Consider the following 23,386-nt stretch of genomic DNA (forward strand, 5'->3'; position numbering starts at 1 on the left):
ATTGTTGGAAGGGAAGTTTCTAATCCTGAACACTAGTGCAGGCAGGTAGAATGGATCACATTTTGAAATAAAACAAAATAAATGCTTTTTAATGTATCATTTACAAGCTTCCAAGAAGACATTGTACTTATCAGATGCTGAAATAATTTCCAGGAGCTACTTAGAAGAAGCTGTCAATTCTCTTCAGAAGTGATACACCTTGGAGAATTAATAAAGAGATTCCTTACTAAATTTCTCTTTTTCTAAACTTAAACTCATCTACAAAGTAAATTATTTAAATTTTTAAAGAGAATTAAACTTTTTATTTTTTCCAATAGAACACAGGGATGGAAAAATACTGTTAGCAAGTCTTCCTTCCCAATGTAATGTTCAATATTCTTGATAAAATCACAAATATTTTAAAATATGTGGATAACAAAGGAGATAAGCTGGTGGAAATATGAAACATATATATAATTATATATAATATATATAAATAAGCAGAAGAATACAGCAGTCTATGTAAAGAGAGCTCATATCATTTGGGAGATAAATAGCATATGGAAGAGCTATTCTCCCTTTGATATGCACGATTACCAGCCATTGATCTTCAGTGAAAGCTGTGCATAAGAATGGACCTTACAGCTGAACTGCAGCTGGTATTTTGCACGGAAAAAGTAAGTAACGTTACATGCCTGCTTCTGTAGGCTTCCAGTTGTGGTGGTCATTGATCACAGATTTCTGTCCATACCAAGAACTCACATTGCTGTGCAGCAGCAGGCAGTGACTGAGATCTTTATTACAACAGCACTTACGTCATTTTTGCTGAGCTAGTTTTGAGTTCAGCAGAGTTGAAAGATGAACCTGTTCACCTTATAATATTGTTTGCTCTATTTATTGTTTTTTCCATATTACACTTTGAGACTCGCACCGTGTAATTTTATGGCTTTGAAGTTGTGTGGGTTGACCTACAACTGTAATAAAAGAATTTGGAATGAGATAACACAAGTTTTTTCCATTATTTAAAAAAGGGTGAGTCTGCTTATTAAACACCTTCATATTCCATAACTTTGCCAAAATGATTACTTTTTCAAGCAACTTTTACATTGTGGTAGACCCTTGCAGCACACAGATTGGACAGGATAGGGCTGTGCTGTAAGCTCAAACAAGAAAAACCTCCAGTTTAAATTTTTAATTCAACCTTCCTGAGGAACACTGGATTTTTCTAGTTACAAATTAACAGTATGTTTTCATCTTGCATAACTACTCTAGGACAGGGATTGTGTTTCTTGTGATTCATTCTCTTCTTAAAGAGCATTGAGTTCAGTCAAGAGGACGTACGTAGAACAGAGAGGAGTGTTTTGCTCCTATTCTGTCCACAGGGGACTGACCCACAAAACCATTTCACTTGGATCCCATCACATCTAACATACCCCTTTTGGGTATGTTTTGGTCACACAGCTTTTCTTCCAAGTAGAATAATGCCCTATGGACGTGCTTGAGCTGCAGAGCAGGTGTGGCCCAGGGTGCACCCCATAGCCTTGGTCCCCCACTCACCCAGGCTGTAGTACCTGTGGGCGTACTCCGGAGTTTCCTTTCAGCTGTCAGCTCAAGTTTCTTTCCCAAAAAATGTCAGTGCTCAGGAAGTGAGGACTCTGGGAACAGGGACCACTGACACACATCCAGCTCTTCTCCAGTTGTGGGGCTAATGCTCAGCCAAAGCATGCATACTGCCCTGTAAGCTAGACACAGTCTGAATTTTCCAGGATGGGTAAAATGAAAGTGTCTTAAATACTCAAAAGGAGCATTAACGTCCTCCAAAGACACAGGCAATCCTCTTACATTAGGATCCTAAATTTCCAGCAGTCTCCCAGTAAGATGTGTCACAAGATGGGTCTCTAAGAGCTTCAATAACCAACCACCATTAGTAGCACTAACATTCCATTTAACTACACGTTAGAGTACTAAATTGTGCTGAATTTGCTTGAAATAGTATGCAAATATACATTATCCAAAGAGTAGAAAGAATAAAATTCTGGTCTGGCATACAGCAACATAAGCCACTAAAAATCCCATTGAAACTCACTGAAAATCAATAAAAGGATGAACACTGATTTTAATAAACATTGGATCAGACTCTCAGAGAAAGCACAGGGTCCAGCACCCTGCAGCCCATCCGTGTTCAGCCCACACCATGCAGGGAGCTCCAGGCAGCAGCTGAAGATTTCCTCATGCCAGGGGTAGCTTTGGCTGTAGCAGTAACTCTGCAGCACCTCACACCCTACCAATGTGAAGGTATTATGGGGTTGTGGCAGGTGGGCAAGAGGAGCTGCTTTTCCAGGCATGAGTTAGGTCGTCCCTGAGGCTCTTCTAAATCTCGCAGTTAGGCAGGTGTTTGCCTGCAAAATACAAGAAAAAAACCCACAGTTAGGCATTATGCTGGAAAAGATAGGACTAAATTCAAGAATGTTGCATGGTTTCTTTTTTTTTCTTCTTGGTTTCCTAGTTGGTCTATAGTATTGCAGAGTATCAAACAAATCCCATCCACCTCAGGTGCTTTTCCTGGTGGCACTGATACATCGACACCCCAGAACAACCTTTCATGCATATGTAGCATTAACATGTTGTTGGATTCCTTCAAACAAGAAAGCCCTTCCCTCATGCCTGGAGCCACAGGCTGTCATGCTGTCTGCCCTTTGGAATTGCTGGGCCAGAGGGAGATGCCAGGCCAGTGCTGCCCACAACATCTGTGCTGGGCATCCATATGGTCCTTGAAGGAAGGCAGCTGCAATGTGAAGAACAAAATGTTCTGATGGCTCAAAGGATCTTGCAGGGTGGGAAGACATGGCAAAGCATGGTTGCATGGACTTTGGGCCTTCTAATGTTGAGGAATCTGTTGCTGAGCATTGCCTTGTCATCATTACATTGCTCCTTGGACAGCTATGGATGAGACTGTAAGGGTATAAAATAGGTTAAAAAGAAATTAATTAGTCCCTGACTTCATGTGTCAGAAGGTTAAGGGTTGGGATATGCTGCAATCTGAATTTACAAGTGGCTCACTAATTTGCATTTTATATTAAAATACATTTTACATCCTTAAAATTATTTTGGACTATTCTGTCTGGTGCATGAAAAAAAACATTTCTATGTAGTGCTGCCTTTGAAAAACAGTGAAGGTTTATGTAAATCACTATTTACATAATATAATTCCTGTGCAAATAGTGGCTTTACATAATGACTACATAAGCTAAGGTCAACTTAAGGTAGAGTGTGCGCTTCAGTGCTGCATTTTCTTTCTCATTTTTAAAGAATACGAGTACTGATTGACACGTAGATAAAGAAAAAGTAAGCAATAAATCGTTCTGTAGTATTATTCAAATATTCTGAAAAGACATGTTCCTCCACCCACGGCCAGCCATACTGCTGGCAGTCGCACAAAACTGAAGCCGTCTTCTAGAGCCCAGCGCTACTTCCACAAATTCTGCCACAGCCCAGACCAGGTACCAACACTGTTACAGTTGTTCCTGTTGTTCTGTCTGGTTTATATGTCAGGAGTAAGCTTGAGGATCTTCTTTTAGTACCTGGACCAAATATTTACCTGAGAAAAAGTCTTCCCCAGGTTTTAGTTTCCTAGGATCGTTTTATGAAGCACCAGCCCTTACCTATCATCTGGTCTGTGCATCTGTCACCATCAAGACTGACATTAGCAGGACTTTGTACTTGTACAGATGTTTGCACTTGTTCAGAATTAACAACACCTACATCCTTTTTCCCTTGTGAAAGACTGTGTCTGTTGGCTTTAAAATATTTCATACTTACATGGTTGGGCTCAAGATGAAAGGCAATCCTGCTTTTTGTATTTACTTAACACTTTTTGTATTTACTTAACATCTAAAAATGTGGTTAAAACCTTATCCATCCTTCCAGTTACAATGTTTTTCAGATATGTGTTTTAATAAAGGAGTGCAGGAGAATGTAAGAGACACCTTCTCCATATCTGACAATCATGAAAAGGTTATAATTAAAATCACTTGTTTCAAAATGCTTCTTCCTGCAATGGTTCTGTACAGGAAGGCAGGACTGTAGCGAGCGATAACAGCCAAGGACCAACATTTCCTTCTACAACTTTCAAGAATGATTGTGCTGCTAATCAGAATTAAGCACCAAAAGGGAAAGAAGATGCTGATAAAGGAACTCCAGCCACACCTCAGGATCACACATGAATTTGACCTTTCAGAAGAGAGGTGAGACAACAGTCCCTGCCTTTGGTGGGACTTCTGAAGGTGGACTGAGAATAACCGAGTAAATAACTGCTCTTGTCCTTGCAGAGATTTATGTTGTTCATGTTCCTGTCTCATTTGAAAGTTCTTACCTTTGACTCTCTTTTGGTGTCTGGTCATCAAAATCAAGTTGGTGATTCTTCACAGGATGCTGAAATATTGGCGCTTTCTGACTGAGAAGTACTTACCTTGTTATTTCTTGCTTTTATTTGAGGGATATTTTAGGTTGTGTTGCTATTATAATTGGTATATTTGAATTCTACACATCTTGAGAAACCCTTCAGATATCATAGCTAGGTGCTCTTGAGAGAGTGAAAACAGAAGTCTGGTAGTCAGAACAGGGAAGTCTCAGAAAGCCCACATACAAAAAATAATTCATGAAAAGCATTTGAAGAACAGCTACGAACAACAAATGTTTTCAAAGGAAATTGTAGTCACTTAGATTCTGGGTCAAGTTCCCAGCTGGCTTCAGTGTAGCATTTCTGACTTCTGCCAGATATGGATCTGGCTCATATTTTGTAAGGAGAACTTCAAGTAGCTCTAACTAAAATGAATGACAAGGCTTCGGCTTCTCAGTGAAGTAATTCATTAATCAATGTGTATATATGCATATCACCATACATATAATTTCTGAAAATATGAAGAACTTTGTCCTTGTATAAAGCCCTCTAGAGTCATTGGAAAAATTGGCACAGACTTCATTGAGTTATGGATCACATCCTGTATATATCTGCATTTTGAAATCTTTTTCCAGTGCTTCCTCTTTCAATGGAAATTAATAGCTTCTTGGAATTGAAATGACCAGTTTCTGATTTAGTTTTGCATAAGAAGCGGAGTCCAGTGGGATTAAATATGAATGCTGGCTTGGTAATTCATTAATCATGAAAATATGGTGTGCAGTTAGTTATATAAGTGATTATTTTTGCATGGAAATGTCTGCTACTTTTATGCCTGTGCAGGATCACTTCAAGTGCAGCAGGGAGAACATACAAACCCACTCACCTTGATACACTGTTTTACAAAGAAGGCACAAAGATGCATAAATGCTCTGTAGACAATAGTGATTTTGTAGATGCTAGCATAATGAGAGGTCAGTGCGTCCAGGTATCCTTACAATTATATATGTTCCTGGAGGTGAGAGGCAGCATATTTTGAAAGTTCTTCTTTCAAACCCTCCTGGCCACATATGACCTATGTAAAATATTTTATTTGGAGAATTTTTGAAGATGTAAACATTGCAGCTCCTGTTCATTTAAAAGTCTGAGCAGTTAGATGAACAAGGTTGGGCTGGCTCCAAACAGCTCTGAATTCTTCTCTCCCATTCAGCTACAGACTTCTGGGTCAGGGAAAAGTAACAGGCACAAGATTTGATGTGCCATTGGAAAGCGATATGCAGCAAGGAGCAAATCAGCCTAAGATGCAAGTCACAGGACTGTTGAAACAGGTTCAGTACTCAGTTTCCACTCATGCAGCCTGGCTGGAAGCTGAAATTCTGCACTGGATGGAGTAATTCAATACACTTGGCAAATATAAGAAGTTGCCTCACTAGCACAGACCTCTTCTATCTAAAAATGATGGAAATGCCAGTTTCACCTTTGTCTCCTTCCACTGTCCTTGCGTCACTGGTACCCCATTGTCTTTTCCAAGTACAAAGGATAATCCCAGGCTCAGTTCACTGTGCTTCTGCTTGTGAAGTCCAGAGCTCTGTGATGTCCCTGCTCCTTATAAAAATAAGCCTCATGAAGCCTCTTTTTTCTTGTCATCATTGCTATGTATGGAAATGCATTAGTTTCCAATTTTTATTTTTAAAACAAGATGTAGACAGATTACAGGAGTTTCAGGATATGGCTCCCATTGAAGTGTACTACCCTGAGAAAGCGATGCGTGAAAAACAGTTCCTAGATGGGAAACTGACTCAGTCGTGGTTTTTCATTTATTTTGTACATGGTGAAACACAAAGTCTGATCGTAAGAAATTATTTAAAATTCCTTCAGTCCTTTTGCAAGTGTATAATGGCATTTGTGGCTGTAAAACTATTCTGAACATTTTCCACCAATACAAATATTTTGAAGTGAAGGGATTAATGATCAGATTCTTGTGTCTTTCATTTTAGCTGCTGTTTTGTTCAGCAGCTCCCAAAACACCGACCAACATGATGCATCTCTTGAAGAGCTCACAGCCAAACAGCAGCAACAGAATGACAGAAAGCTGCACATAACAGGTGGAGAAACAGGAGAATGGAAAGATGGAGGGAATCAAGTATAAGGTCTCATGATTACTTAATCGCTATGCCCACATCTTGTTCCATAATGCATACAAGATTTCAGCCACCCAATCTACTGAAATCCCTCTCAGGACATGTCAGCCTTTAACTAAGCATCCACCTCTCATCCTGCTGGGTTATCCACCCCCCTTGGCATTTTGCTGTCTTCTGTTCTGCATTATCCCATTCGGTTTTTATCCTCATGCTATTATGTGAGTCTTAACATATTATTGTCCTACTGTTGCTTGTGTCAATCACTTAGCACAAGGAGATTCTGGGGTTTCCCAGCTGTTCTCATCCCCCATCCTTACTATACTACCTACAGTATTTGGCAAAGTCCTGTCAGCCGATCATCTTTGCCACTGAACCATGCTAACTCAATGTAACGTGTGAGGGATAGATGTTGCCAGAAAAAGGCAGTTTCAGTGCTTCAGAGTACCCAGGTAGCCCTAAAGACTAAAATAAGACATTCCAAAAGGGTCTTGATCATTAGAATACTATGTTACCCCATGGCAGAAGGAAGATTTCTGGTAACTTGCTGTGTCCCCTCCCACCAACCCACTGCTGTAGCAGGGTGAGTTTCCAAAGCTGGTCTGCCAAAAAACACTCTTGTCCAGCCAGAAGTGTCCCTCACACCCCCACACTGGGAGAGAATGAGCTCACTAATGAAGCCTCCCATACTTATCTGCTGGGATGAAATTACGTGCTAGGGCAGTATATTTAAATGTGCCGTGCCTGTTCCCATGTTGTCTCAATATGGATATCTCAGCATCCCCTGGTACCTCAGTGGGAACAGTGGGGTTACAGGGGTGCAGAGCTTCAAAGGTTACGCCTCCGCAGAGCTGTCTGCAGGTCTGGCCTGGGGATGAAGCAGTGAAAAATGGCCCCCTTGCACCCTATGTGGTGTCCCATGTGGCTTTCTTGTACCAGGACATCCTGCAGAGCTACTAGCCCATGCTCTGACATCCGGGACCCTTTCCCAGATGGAAACCCTATGGCTAAACTGGGAAACTGTGCTTGCCCTAGTTCCCCCAGGTCTCATGGGCACACTCCCCCCCAGCGAAGGACTCGCAATAACTCCTGGCTCACCCCGCGCTGCCCCTTCCTCTCGGGGGCCTCCAGCCGGCACCCCCCAACCCCCGCTCCCGCCCACGGTTAGAGGTGCCCGTCCCCGGAGGGCTCAGCCGCGGGGGCCGGGGGGTGCCCCGGGCGGGGTGCCCCGGGCAGGGTGCCGCCGGGCTGGCCCAGCCCCGGAGCCGCCGGTGGGAGACCCCGGCCCCTCCGCGCAGGGCGGGAAGGCCTCGGCGGGGCCGGCTGGGAGGGTGGGCAGCGCCGGGGGGAGGGGCCCGTCCGGGCGGCCCCATAAATAGCCCTCGGCGGGGCGGTGGCGGGAGGAGCCGTCGGAGCCGTCGCCGCAGCCGCCGCCGCCGTCGCCGCGGAGCAGAGTCAGCACCGCGGACAGCGCCCCTCCGCGCCCCTCCGCGCCCCGCCGCGCCCCGCCGCGCCGCCCCGCGCCCCCACCATGACGGCGGAGACCCACCTGCAGGGCGTGGAGATCTCGGCCGCCCAGTTCTTCGAGATCTGGCACCACTACGACTCCGACGGTGACTCCTTGCCCCCCCGGGGCGGCGGGGGCGCGGGGGGCGGCGGGGGACAGACCCACGGGAGGCTGGGGGGGACCCCACCGCTCCCGGCCCCGGCCCCCACCCCGCTCCGCGCCCGCCGCCCCGCAGCCGGGGGGCGCAGCCCGGCGTCGTCAGGGGCTGGGGCCGGAGCCGGGCGAGGCGCGCAGGGAGCCGCGCCGCCGGGAGGGCGCAGGCGGCTCGGAGGCGTCCCTGCCAGCGCCGAAGAGCGAAGGGAGTTTGCAGGGGGCAGTGACAGCACCCCTAACTCTTTCTGTTGTAGGCAATGGGTACATGGATGGGAAGGAGCTACAAAACTTCATCCAGGAGCTGCAGCAGGCGCGGAAGAAGGCAGGCTTGGTAGGTTGATGTTTCACCCCACTTTTCCATCTCCTCCGGGAAAGAAGAGTTTTCCTGAGCAAACTCCGGTGCCCCACTTCCTTCTGTTCTCTGTTGCCATCCCATGGCTCATTCTCTTGCTCAGCAGGCAAAGGGGAGTAGCTCGGTTAGAAAGCGGCAGGTTGCAAATGAAATAAACCGCCGGCTTTGGAAAAGTGAGGCCAGGGTCCACCTCCCCGGAGGGCAGGTCCCCCCTCGCATCTTGGCAGGCTACAAGTTGATCCTTCTGGCAGTGCTTAAAAAGAAAAGTCAAGAAATGCATGGATGTTATCTTTTTGGCTTGGATGGGACCTTATGCCATTGCAGTTAATCTTACCTGATCCAGATGTGCACTGATGCTTAAAAAAAACCAAACCAACAACACCAAAAAAAAAAAGAGAGAGAGGAAAGAAAGAACAAAACAACACTTCAAGTTAGTTGGACTCTTAATTTCATACCTAATGGGCAGTATGGGCTGAGATGCATTTCTGCCCCTTGGTGGTCACTGAATAGATCTGCAGATGACTGCTAACCACTTCTTGCCCTTCACCAGTGTTACACACTAGGAGTACCAGTACCAAATCCTGGTGGTTGAAATTGTTCAGAGACAGTAAAGTTTTTGGCAATGTTGTCAAAACAATTCTGTGTATGAGTTATTAAAGCACTGATGATAAATTTCCTCCAAACTATACCTCCATGGGGAAAGAACAGAGAGAAAGAAAGAAAAAGAAAAAAAAGAAAGAAATATTCCATGTAAAGATTTGAGTTAAAATAGAAGTGAACCTTTTTAACAAACAATTGTCTTCAAAATAATAAGTTTTTAACACAAGCCACTTACCTTCAAACTCCAATATATAACCTAACGTAATCAATTTATGCTAAAAGACTTGTGAAGTAACAGAAAACAAAATTATAATTTAACTGGATGGCATGTGTGCATGGGGGAAACAGATTAATACTTCATATAAGAATACCTTCAAACTGAGCAATAGCTTTTGAATAATTAACTTTGCTTTAAAGTTGCTGTATATTTTAGAATAACATGTAGAAAAAGAAGAATCTTAATTTATTTTGTGGAAAATTGTATACTGTTATTATTGTATAAGCATAAACTTCACACATCTGAAAATCTGTCTCCCAGCAATGCCTCTGATGTTACTGCAGTCCAGGTACCAGTTAATTCTTCCTAGTGCAGTTGGTGTAGGCACTCATTTTCATAAGTGTAAGTTTAAACTCTTTAAAAACAAACAAACCCAAACTCAAAAAAAACCATGAAATTGGGAAAGGAGTATGTTTTTAGAAGGAAAAAAAAATATTTTTTCTCCACAGAAAACGTTAAACACAACTTCAATTCCTTTCAAGTATTGCAGCAAAACAAATCTCTCTTCTATACTGAAGTGCAGGAAACTGATGTCCATTAAAAAGAAGATATTAAAGCTTGTGTGTATTAGTATGAATAGCATTCTTAGTAGAAATGCTGATATATTATTCAGTAGTGAAAAAAATAATTAGAAGCTCAATGAAAAAAATATTTATTGTTTTAAGATCAGATTCTTTTCTCTCTCAAAGCAAGTGGGCATCTCTTCTTAAAACAGAGCCTGCTCAAAGTAACACAGAAAAGCCTTGCAGGATTATTCTTATCTGCTACAAATTTCATAATTTATGCCCTTTTTTTAAATAACCTCTGACTGTATCTCACAATGTATTTTTAAAATGTTCAGGTGTTTAATTAAGTTTTGTTTTCCCATTTTTCTGATTCAAACCTATCTTTGGAGTATTCTGCTGAAAAGAGCTATCTACAGTTGCAACATGAAATTCAGTACTTGGTCTGTTGGCTCTGAGGCATGGATATATGTCATCTTAGGTGTCAAATCTAAGCTGATTCTTGGATTTGAAGGCTCATTTGCCAAACAAGCATCTCATTAGTTCATGCCTTGTCTCACGGGATGCTAATTCAGTAGCCTTGAATTTCTTTTTTTTGCCAGAAGGGACACATTGAGAAGCTAGTATAGGTTATATGTCATTTCCTCGCTGTCCTTCTTTTAACACCCCAAAGCTTCTTTGTCATCATTAGCTTCTGCATTTCAGGTCACTCTCCTGCTCACTATTTTTGAAATATTCAATTATGCATTCTTCATAGCTGGATTTTACATCAGTCATGCCATATGTATTAAAGAATCACATCGATTCTGTCATCGAATAGGATGGTTTAACATTTCCCAATATTCTTCCCAACTACAGAACCGTTCTAATTATGTTTTAATTCTAATCGTTTTATTAATCCACTCAGTAAGCCCATACTTTCACAGTTGCTTTTTCTCAGACGGAGCAGTAGCATGCAGCCTGATTCATGCTAGCCCCAAAGGGTGGATTTGTACTTGGAGGGTTTAGGGCTTGGGCTTTTCTGCGGTAACACCGTCTTTTTGTTTCACGCATTATGGTAGACAGTGAATTGATCTGATATACCTTCAGGCATGTTGAAAGAACTGCCTCTTTTCTAAAGATAAAAGCGATATAAGTATATAAACATAGCTTCCATTTACTGCGCCCCATGTTCATGCAATACTTTCTCTGTTATATGCCAATTGCCAAAAGAAACTGTGGGGTGTAAGTGACTAACACGGAGGTTGATTAAGGGTCAATAGGTGGATCTTGGCTGAGCTATTCCACATCTGTTGCTCACTTTCTCTGCATATAGAGATGATTACAATATATCTCCACAGAAAAACGTGATCTAATAGATGTTTATGAATAGGGTCATGTAGGTGTTTCTGTAGTGCCATCTATCCTTACGTTTTCAAATCATATCAAAAAAAAGCTGTTTTTCTACAGCTACACTTGGCTGGACAAGTGTCTTAAATTTTTAAAGGGGAGACTGAGGTGTGAAGGGTTAGTTTCTTAATTTCTATCACTGAGCACTGCATCTGTATCAAGTTTAGGAGCAGACGTGGTTAAATTTATGCAAGTTTTCTTGACTAAAAACATTTATTTGAATAACATAACTTGAATAACTTATCAAGCAGCTCAAAAGCAGGTGAAATAAACACAAAAAAACCCCTCACAACCCTTTCTGAATAATGTACTATAGGACAAACATCCTGTTTCCTTTAACCTGTAATTAGCTGTGCCTCCTTCAATGGCTGGACATTATCTGGCACTGCAGAGCTGCTGTTGGAAAGATTAGTAAAATATTTAACCAGGACTAATTAAAATCCAGGTGTCTAAATTCTCCATTCTATCTGCTAAGCAAACTTGTCTGCACTTTGGGATCATTAGATGAAAGGTGACATTGAAGTGCATTGTATTAATAACCACATCTCTAATTAAAGCCATGGCTTAATTGCTAACCTGCCATGGATGACTTTGACAGAAATAGGATACTAGGCCATGCTTGTATCAGCTACAGAGAACTGACATTTTAGTTAGCTTTGGTAGTTGAAATTTGGGACAAACTACAATGGACTTTGTACAGCTGAGATTCCCTGTGTCTCCAGCGAGAGAATGGATCCCTTATGTCCCATATAATCAGATCTATTATAGCAACTAAACTTCTAATTTCCAGACTGCTGTATCTCCATCTATAAACATAGCGTTGTCCATTGTTTTAATATAACTGTAGCCCTGATTCTTCCTGCATCGTTTTATTAACTCACACCTATAAGAAATACAAAGAAAGTTAAAAGTTTGATCAGTATCGAAGGCTGATGGCAGCTCATATCAAAGCAAGGCAAGGTAAGTTGAAGTGCAAAACTAAATACTTAGATATTCACCTCAAAGCTGGCACCTTTGCCGTAGCCTAGAGCAGGGACAGCCTTTAGAGAACAGACGTACAGTAGGGAGCATAATTTATATGAAGAACAATTATGCTGGCTTTACTTTGCCAGATTTAAGGTACTGCTCAAAGTTTTCTCCCTCCTAAATCCTCCCCTCTACATTTCAGCAGTGACATTTTGACTCTGTTTCTATGATAACCAAATACTAAACAGTGAAAAATGTATCGTGATGAGCTCTTTCAGGGCTAAAATAGCATCCATTGTTGAGGAAAAATCCACTCAAAAATGTGGAAAGGCTATTTTGGTGTTCAGCTATATTATACTGAAACGTTCTTATTTTGAAAGATTTTGTACTGCCTTCAAGTTGCTAATTTAAAAATGAAAACTGAGAAAATTGACTAATAATTGCCCATGAACTTCACTGTCATCCTCTTAAACAAAGGAGCTGTTATACACATCTTTCAACACATCTGTCTTCAAAATTTTTTTCATTCTGTAAACTAAAATAAGAGTTCTAAGTATTTAGAAGCCAATCATTCACACTGACTATAATGTAATGCCTCAGGAAGTAAAATTTATCACAATTACATTATTCATGTTAAAAAAATACTGTTTCATTTAAACTTGAGGAATCTAGCTGCAATAAGTGTGAGCACTTCATTAAATGTAGTATATTATTTGGCGACTAATAGAATATTCAAGGAAATTTACATATGTTCCTCTGGATCTTTAAGTAATGATTCTCTCATTGTGACTTTGTAGGATTTAACACCTGAAATGAAAGCTTTTGTGGACCAATATGGAAAGACTGCTGATGGAAAAATAGGAATAGTTGAGGTAAGACTGTTACTTTATAACAAAAGACTGACATGTTGTAGAAAATACATTTAGCACAAAACAATGTAAACATGATATGTAAATATTATGGATTTTTCAATTTCACAGAAAATTTCTTCTGCTGTCTTAAAATCTTTAGTATTTTTTTCATTAACGAAATTTTTTCATTAACAAAAAGAAGGTATTCCTTACCCCTCTCCAGACATTTCACTAGACTTCATTTAACTTTGTGCACCCTTTGTTCAGTATAATAAGCACCAACAGTGATTTAGTTTTCCTGGAAAGCAGAAAAGAGCTCTATTTTAGAAATTTAGTTTGTGAAAGGTAATGTGATTTATTTCTACATATGATTTTGAACTAATGCTCTGTCACAACCCCTATAGTGAGTATAACATATAAGGGAACATTTAAATGTTAATGGTAGTTGTGATCCAGTTTGTGAAAGATCAGGATTTCTTATTAATTCCTTTCTTGAACTTTAACAGAACTTCAGGCAGAAAATTCCCCTGTTCCTTACTCCCACTTTTCTAAAGAGCGTAAAGATAACCAACTCCTTCTGCACCTACAGCTGCTCAACAATTGTGTAACTTAGGAAACTTGCTAGGAAGGGGGGAACCACTGTGTTTTCTCTCGCTTTCACTCTTCAATGCTGCAAGTCAAAAAAGTTTGCTAGGTTACAGCTGGAGAAGCCACTTTTTCAAGCTTAAATCTACAACTCATTTATGTCACTCTGAGTGCAGTGAGACTGCAGTTTTATTATTAAATGCTATTATTTTTTTTCTGATAATAAGAGATCTGACCTAGAGAGATAATTAAGAAACAACTGGAAACAAGCCAGGTCTGCAAAATTTCTACAGTGACCAACTTTCAGTCAGTAGCTAATTTTAAAATAGAGGACTGAACAGAATCTGTAAAAGTCAATAGGAAGTATTACCGTTGATACAATAAATCATTTTAGGGCATCTTTTCTCCTCTGTCATGTGTCTGAATTGCATATACTTCTTTAAATGCATATGTAATGATGACTAAACTAGAATGGAAATATGAGCAGTGTGTTTCACTTGCAGCTATAACTGATTTTAAAAATGCACCTTTTGACAATATGTAGCACTGATCAAATAGTTCTGCATTTTAAAAAGAATTAAGTGTTTATTTGGACTAACAGACTGTTTGGTTTTGGACTAAAAAATGCTTCTTCATTTGGTATTGAAGAATCCTATTTAATTTATTATTTTTAAATATGTGTAATAGCAAGCACTGGGATGCAAGAAGAATGTATAGACAGTGGCTGAAAAAGACTAATGAGGGTTTCCTCATTAGAAAAGATAACTGGAAGTTTTACCTTTTGAATTCTGTTTCTGATTCTGTTATTGACTTAATGGTTAAAGGTGAGAAAATTCAAGAGGGCCTGATATGGTACGGTGCTCACCACACCCAGTCAGGTGCCAAGCATGCTCAGCATCCACGGAAACCATTGAATGGTGACAGTACTCAGTTCAGTGACTGAAGGGACTTTCTCCCTTAATATAGCAGTCTCCTAACCCAATAGCTATATTTTATTTCACTTACATCAGCATGGAGCTTCATTTTGAAAGTGCTGATGGGACTCAGATAAAACATGTTGTACATGCAGTTGATATTTGAACTTGATTCTCCTTCCTTATAAACAAAAATGTCCAGTAATTCCAGATTGCTCCCATTTACATAGTACATAAAATAGTTTTTTTCTGAAAAAGTGTATGAATATTGTTTAAAAAAAACCTTAACGTAAAACCATTCAGACTCCCAGCCATCACAATGAATACCTCAGCATCTGACGGAAAATGTCCTTGCAAATAATGAGTTTACAGGAAAGATCTGTTGACGGAGACAAAGAGGAGCCCTGGGTGGCTTCACAGAGGAAGGAGCGGATTTTCAGCTCAGATTGTCGATTCTGTCTTTGCAAACACACTGCAGTTAGTTCACTAGCTTTTACCCAGTGCACTCCAGCTAAAGGCTCAATCTGACCTGTCCACTTGCTTGTCGTTGTGTAAGGCACCTGTAATTCATCTTTTGTACTCATTCAGGCAAATGGTTCACTAAAATGTGGATATAAAACCCAAGGTTTTGAAACTCAGGACTGCAGTAATTCCACATTCAAATTATTTGAAGCTCACTGCTGCTGTAAAAATAACTACTTATTAGCCTAAAATATTCTTTGTACTCCCATTCTCTATTGCAGGATTTTAAAAAGAAAATTCACTGTATTAGGTGAAAGGAATTTTAAATAGCATTAAATAGAAACAGATTTCATTACAGAGTGATTTCTAGAAAATAGTTCTGATATTGTTTTGAGTACTGGGAGTATTTTTTTCACTAGGTAACCTATAAAGAGGTATCTCGGCCTGCAACTGAGCAGAGAGGAGTCAAGCCAGTCTCTGGCTTTGTGGTTGTCCTCTATAACTCCCAATGCAGAAACAGCCAACCTTCCTCATAAAAGCAGCATAGCTCATAGAAACACTCACTGAACCACTACTGCTGCCACAGATGAACTTGCAGCGGTCTGCACTCTTCTTCAAACACGGTCACAGGGTCCCCCTATACTTACTTTCACAAAGAAGTCATTAGAAATTGCACCAGGTTTCCATCTTTCCTCTGTGGTGCTATAACTGGGACTTGGAAGCTGATTGAGTTTTGACACAGTCTCCTCATCCCTTAATGATGCAGAGTTTTCCACAAAAAGCAGTGTAATGCTATTTGATGCATACGCTTGGAGAACTGGGCTTCCCTTTAGCTATATTGTTTCTATTACGCTAAAGGATACAAAAGAAAGAAATCTCAAACCACAATTTTTGGCATTAGTCTGAGCTAATATTGGATATTGAGCTACTACATCTTTGTAACGTAAAAGCCTGTGCTTTCCCTGGGGATTTACAAAGGGTGAGAGGTATAGCTTAAAATAGGCTAATTTTCTTCCAGAGGTAATAGGTTCTGTACCTCTAATACAGTTTGGTACTGCTAGTAAGCTGTTAATAATTCTTTGGAAAGTTACTATTTTACATTTACCCTTGTACCTTGTACTATTTTACAGTGTCCTTGAAAAATTCACCAGTTACAGAGAGCCCATGAATGACACCTTATTTGTCATTTCCACACATGTAAACCCTTTCCCATTGTCATAATTAGCCTCTTCCTCCAGACTCTGCTTATTATTAGAATCAGTTCTTCCATTCAACATTTGTTGTTGAGTAGGAATGTACTCTAAAAATCGTAACTCCCCTGTTGTGGGAGCAATAAATAAATTTTTCCACAAATCGGTACTAAGTTACACACTTTTAACTATTGCGTACATATGGACATGTACTTACTCAAATGTGTATATGCTATTTATAACTGAGTTGGTTTTGAAAGCTGCTGACAAACCCATATTGTTTAAGTTGGTTGGGTTTGGTGTTCAGCCATTTAGCAAAGGCACTTGGAGTGCTCTGATGGGCCCAACAGCCTGCCATCAGCTGCACCATTTCTATAAGGAGAGTGCCTTGATGTGTCTTTTCAGTTGTACAAACACTTAAAGAATATAACTGATTCCTTGCACCGATAATTTTAGAGAAACAAGAGATCTGTCTCCACTCTCTTGTGCCTGTAGGGTGAGAGGGAGAGCTGAACTCACCTACAGCACTGCTGGAACCCAAGTAAAAAGCCTGAGCAATTAGGCAATAACATTGAAATAGACAGAATGAGGGATGTAAGGGTGTGAACTGAATGCAGAGAAACAAAAATTTGGATCAAAATTTTAAGATGGGGCTCCAGGAAGTCTGCAGATCTCATTTTTCGTGAAAGAATGCAGCTAAGAAATCCATCCTTCTCCATTTTCTCATCCTAGTAAGCACAGCTGGCCTATTCTTCAAGTAAAAAATTTTCTTTAATCAAAACACATTTCATACATTTTGAGGACAGAAAAAAATATTGGGCTTTTGTTAAAAACAAGTCATGATTTTACATTAAATTATACAGCATACTCTCCATCTTCTACATTTGTCACTTGCCAAAATTGAGTTATAGTAAATGAACATTTTCAATAATCAGTACAATAATGTCTGATTTTAAAAAAGCCTTTTGTAGAGCAGAGGCACTGGAAGAACCACGCCTGACTTTGTATGGCTAAAAGCCCTTTTGATTTCTTTCTGGTATTTATAGCTCTTCTTGAACACATCTCTGTGCCTGACAGATGATGACTGTTTGCCATCCCCTCACCCTCCCCACTTGTTTTTTTTACTCCTGGCTTTTCCATATATTTTTCTGTTTACCTTACATGTGTTGTTCTTCATGTCAGTGTTCCTCTCACTTGTTCCTCAGTATCTGCCACAGGATCTTCTTAATTCGTGGTCCTTCACATTTACCCTCTGAACATCCCCGCATTACGCTTTCTCTTTGTGCCAATTGCAAGGCTTTCACCATAGAACCTAACTGCACAGGTGAATTTTTCCCCTTTTTCCCCAGCTACCCCTTAGGGAAAGTGCTGTCTCACTCCCTTCTCTCAGATCTAAGCTCTGTCTGACCTTGATGAATATGGCAAAGCCGCAAGCCAGAAGCCTTTCAGAGGCATCTTCCAAACATTTGAGCTAAGAGGATGAAGCTTCCTATGGAGCCACAATAAGGCAGTATAAGCACAAAGAATCTCACAGTCTTTTAAAAAGCTTCATGCTCTTTTCCAGGCTCAGCTGGCCTAATGAATAATCAAAATTTAATCTTTCTTAAATTCTGTTACAGCTTGCTCAGATATTACCGACGGAAGAGAATTTCCTGTTGTTCTTCAGATGCCAGCAGCTAAAGTCAAGTGAAGACTTCATGCAGGTACAGTAGGAAAAGTCACCTTTTGTAAAATTATCCAAGACCTGCTTGCCATAAATATATCATTAATGCATTCACGTTCTGATTGCAGACATGGAGAAAATACGACAGCGACCACAGTGGCTTCATTGATTCTGAGGAACTCAAGGTAAGCTGATATTTATGAGTAGGCACAAGATGAGAGCAGGCATTGGATGACAGCCTGTGCTGCTATCTGTTTCCTCAGATACCCACCAAATGCATGTTTTTGCATTTCAAACATGACCGAAAAGCAATGTGATTTGCTGATGTTTTTATCACCAGTAAATTATTTAAACTGAAACTCTAATCTGATCAATGTTTTTTAAAACATGTTTTAATTCAGATCAATGTTTGTCTCAAGTGACTCAGGGTTGCAGGTACTGTAACTTAGAAATAAGAAAGATTAAGAAAGCAAGATAGGCCTGTGAAAGCTATGCTGTTCTTTTTTTTTTTGGTATATTAGGGAGGAGAGCTGTTTTGTTCTTTCTTCTTTATTCTTTTTTTTTTCCCTAAGGGCATCACTACCATCAACCACTATGCTGCTGGACAGATCGTGCTCTCTCAAGTATAATGTAATCCTAGTTTCCACTGTAATACTGTTAGGCTAACACAAATAGAACTGTGTTCCCCCTGCTTGGTTAAATTGGTGGGATTTTGGTGTCAGCTTTAATATGCACAAATAAGAACAGAACTGAGATAATTCAATTAGCCATCTCAGCCCTGAAGATTTAAAACACCTTAAATCTGCAATGATTTACCTCTCTAGTCATAAAACTAACAGCAATTTGTAGATCTTGAATTACAGTCACAGAATCACAGAGTGGTTGGCAGGGACCTCTGGAGGACATCTTGTCCAACCTCCCTGGTCAAGCAGGGCCACCTAAAGCCAGTTGCCCAAAACAATATCCACAGGGCTTTTGAATATCTCCAAGGATGAAGACTCACAACATTCCCAGACAACATGTGCCAGTGCCTGGTCACCCTCACAGTGAAAATGTGTTTCCTGATGTTCAGAGGGAACCTCCTGTGTTTCAAGTTTGTTCCCACTGTCTCTGGACCTGTCACTGGGCACCAGCCTGGCTCCATCCACTTTGCACACTCTCCTGAAGTATTTATATACATTGATGAGGTGCCCCAAGCCTCGTCTTCTTCAGGCTGAACAGTCCCAGCTCTCCCAGCCTTTCCTCAGAGGAGAGATGCTCATATGCAAGACCTTCTGACTAGAAAGGTGCTTTTTTCCACAGTTCAACTGCATTTGATACATTACTGCAGCTTTTAATTCAGAAGAATCAAAACAATTCCTAGCAAGAGAAAGACCTAGCAGTGTTTATCCATCTCTTTTAGACTATTTTGCCCATATATGTGCTAAAGAACTAAATAAGCTTTATTAACTAAAGCTCTGGGAGATCAAACTGTCTGAAATCCTTACAGTTCTTCTGTTCAGAGGAGGAATCTACATCAGACAATTCACACCTTTTTTCCTTTTCTCTTCCTCTTTGAGTTTGGTATCTGTGTGACATTGCTGAGGATCCTACCTGAAGGTAACTCTCAGGCAGATGAGCTTAGTCTGCTGGCTGGTCACAGCCAGTCAGTGTACCTAAAGTCTGCAGGATCAGGAGAGGCCATGCATGTAGCACTTGAGAACTCTCCAGCTGTTAGACAATGCCTTAAGGACTGTTGCCAGCTGCTATAATTTAAAGTAAACCTAAAAAGGCAGGGCTGATTGAGGACCAGCTGAAGAATAAAGACGTTTAAACTGCATCCCTAGTGGTCCCTTCTCTCTTGTGCTGTGAAATTTTGTCCATCTCAAAAAAACAGGCCATCTTAACATATTGAACATAAGACATAAATGTCCAGTTTTACTTGTAGATCAGTATTTCTTGACAAGCCCAAACATTTTAAGTATTTGCTATGTGAGGAGTACACCCACTTAAAATGTTGTAAGAGAAATTAAAGCTGGAAATCAGGAATACTTTCTAACAATAGAAACAGCGGTCAAATATGTTGTCTAAGGGGGAGGCAGACTCTCCATCACGGCCTGTATTTAGGAAAGGTTTGGCAATAGCTCAGATCAGACAGTAACTCAGGAAGTTTAGATACAGATGATCCTTTCTTGAGACATGGAGACAGACTGGATAGCCATTCAATGTCCTTTCCAGTTCTATTTTCCACCAAAGCACACAAGATCAAACATGTCTCCATAATGTCCATTTACAACATTTCAGCCATGTTCTTTGTATACACGCCACCAGGAAGGCCCTCCAGCATGGATGGAGGGGGCAACACTAGAAGAACTACAGCGGGTATTAGTCGTGTGACTGTTGACATGGTTGCATTCAAGCTCAAGAAAGTCATCTATGTACAAATAGATTTTCTTACAAGCTACCCCATTTTATATCTTGAAATGTGGGCCAAGATTCCACGAAGATAATGACACTCCAACTGATGACACTAATTAGGTACTTCATTGAGCACTGACAGGCATACAGACATCTCAGTTCTTGTAACACCCTTGTTAAATAAATTGATATCTTTCTTTTTTAATGTCACAGAGCTAGTACAGAAATTTAAACCACTGAATAGGTGGAAACAATCTCATTTTTTAAAGTAATAATGGCTGATGTTTCAAGTCCTGTGACAGTATATCAAATTCTCATTCAATACAATGCAATGAAACTGGCTGCACACATTTAAAATAGAAGGTAGAAAGGAGCAATGTAGCTTAACGTTCACTTCTAGCATCAGGTACCGCCACAGGCAAGAAAAAAACTTGATTAATCATTGATCTTTTCTGTAAAATTGTACCTATGTTGCAAGAAGTGATTAGGCATCCACGTTTTCAAGGAGACTCAAGGTTAATTAGTTTAGTTTACTGATAGAGCTGATTAGGAAGCAGTACACTTGAAAGCCAAACCATTTTTTCCAAAATCACAATATAACAAATGGCATACAATGCAGAAAGTTCTATGAGTCACTTTTTCCAAATAAAACGGCAATATACTTGAATTGATCAAAAGAAACTGTTATATTCTTAGCTGTTAATTACTACTTTTCATACTTACTTGGAACTTCAGCAGTAAATACTAAAGTGAGAGTAAAATAGTATTTCCCGTTACTTTAATCTGAAGTTAGCATGTCAAGCATTTTATACCGTAAATAAAAAATCACCTATTATTTTTCTATTTATTTTAACAGAGCTTCTTGAAAGATTTATTACAGAAAGCAAATAAGCAGATTGAAGACTCAAAGCTAACAGAATACACAGAAATAATGGTAAGATTATTTACAGACATTGTTTCAGCAAGACTGGATTAATCCAACTCAATTTATCTTTAGTTGCTGGAAGGCTCCAAACGACTTGGAGTCCCACCAGGTCCTAATCAGGCTAACTATGTCATTGCAACAGGTAGATGACCAAGGCATCTAGCCTTGCAAGTACTTCTGCAGCTACAGAGTTTTGATGGGAAGTTTTCAGTGCTGCTTGAAAAAAAACGCTCAGGAATTTTGAATCTTCTTGGCACTTAAATGATATTAGATAGACCAAACCATAGAATTTTCCCATTCTGCTTCCTTGTGCCATTAGCTGCAAAGTTCACAAGAGAAAAACTGTACCTGTCATAAATACATTATTACATTTAGATCAAATTAATTTGGGTTTACTTTCTACGTTTTGCCTTCTTACAGTGCTGCAGTGTCTGCCTCTTGTCTTAAAAGCCATCAAGCCATCACATGGTGGCTTCTTACCAGATTTACAAGCATCTCACTCTTTCCTTCTCCCTCTCTTCAAGAAGGAGAAATCGATGTTTCAGATAAAACACTAGAACAAAGCCATCGTTTCCCTGGCCTTAATTCAGCCTGTCCTTGGGGCACTCCTTCCATCCCACTGCTATGGTGCTCCATGGTAAGGACGAGTATGGGCTTCTGAGTGGACATTTCAAGAAAAAAAAGGCTCAGAATCCTTGTCTTCAGGAAATGTGTAACACTAGATTTTTTGTTTTGCTAGCTTGGTTTCATCCTAAAATATTTTTAGCAATCAAAAATGTGCCAAGTAAACACACTAGTCCTCAAACTGGTCTGAGAATGGCTGATCAAAACTTGTGTTTTTCCTGGAAAAAGCCTGCTGGTTTGTTGTACCAGTATAAACCATTTACCTAGAATTGTCACTGTTTATTCACTGGTGAAAATAAGACATATCCTTTTCATTCAGGGAGCATTTTGACCTTCATCTTAAAGCATGCTCCACATTCTGGCCTCTGCAGAGAGATCCAATGACAAAGAATTAACAGCAATAAGAAAAAAAATAAATAAGGCTGGCTCTCCCATAATCTCCTCAGAAACTAGAAAAGACTACTAGAAAACATACGGTCCTGAGCAGCTGCAGGCAGGCACAGCCAGGCACTAACAACCCATCAAAATACAAAATATGTTGACTTCACAGCTGGCGCTGCGAACCTACCCCAAATGCAAATCTCCTTTCATGGAAAATGCATGCAAGGCAGATGCTTTTATGCAAGGAAAGGAAGTGTTCAAAGGAGCCAAGGTGTTGTGCAAAAATTGTAGTGTTTATAGAATTGGCGTCTCTTCTGGTCTCCTTTGCCATTTATCATGTATTAACCAAGTGAAATTAGGTCTTTTTTCATGGCATTAATTCTGTCTTTAAAAGGATATACACTTTTCTCAGCACAGGACGTCGTTTTTCCTCTTATCTAAAAATTACTTCTAAAATTACTGTGATTGAAAGAGATGGGATGGAGTGTGGGTGGTGGTGTTTTCAGTACAATGCCTAACAATGTTTTGTACAGTTTGCTGCTTTTGTGACTCTTTTATACAGCACAGGCAAAATAATACTTGAAAGTAGAAAAACAGAACTATACAGATGTAAAAACTGGGAGAGGAAGTCCCACGCAAGTGCACTATCTCCATCTACTTCCAATAACCAGTATAAACTGTTTGTGCTTCTCAAGCAGCAGAGGCTCATCTTTTCAAGGCCTCAAAGGAACACACTTTAATACAATAGGGTGATTAAAAATGATCAGAAATAGCATTTACTTGTTTTGTCCAATTACATTAATATACTTATTCTTGTAATTTAATTATGATTATTTGGAGAGATTTAATTTCCCGTTTTCATACCATCAACAAAATGAGATCATCTATAGCATCTGTTCACTCTTTCCTTGAAATATATCACAGAAACAGAATGTGATCTTTACTTAAATATTTAGACCTAGCAGCTAATTGAATTAAACGTCTATTATCTTCTGACTATGCAATTTAATGCCTGGGATTCTATTGCACTTTATCCAACTGTTGTTTCACCTTTAAGAATAGACAATAATGATGCTATTATCAAATCATGACATGAAGTCAAAAGTAAAATGTTATCACGTCAAGACTCCTCTC

The 23,386-nt window shown here is 40.0% G+C and overlaps 1 protein-coding gene across 1 annotated transcript in view; it reads left to right on the top strand.

Annotated features, from left to right (window-relative positions):
* Positions 1-480: 480 nt before the first annotated feature.
* CALB1 (calbindin 1) overlaps positions 481-23,386 on the top strand; it is a 30,426-nt gene continuing 7,520 nt past the window's right edge. Inside the window, exons 1-6 of the mRNA XM_080381855.1 lie at positions 481-8,126; positions 8,428-8,504; positions 13,058-13,132; positions 17,882-17,965; positions 18,054-18,110; positions 21,179-21,256. Of these exons, the coding sequence (XP_080237981.1) occupies positions 8,045-8,126; positions 8,428-8,504; positions 13,058-13,132; positions 17,882-17,965; positions 18,054-18,110; positions 21,179-21,256 (453 nt within the window). The 5' untranslated portion in view covers positions 481-8,044. The remainder of the gene's footprint in view (positions 8,127-8,427; positions 8,505-13,057; positions 13,133-17,881; positions 17,966-18,053; positions 18,111-21,178; positions 21,257-23,386) is intronic.

The sequence above is a fragment of the Falco punctatus genome, assembly GCF_963210335.1.
Source record: "Falco punctatus genome assembly, chromosome: 3".
NCBI classification, from domain to species: Eukaryota; Metazoa; Chordata; class Aves; order Falconiformes; family Falconidae; genus Falco; species Falco punctatus.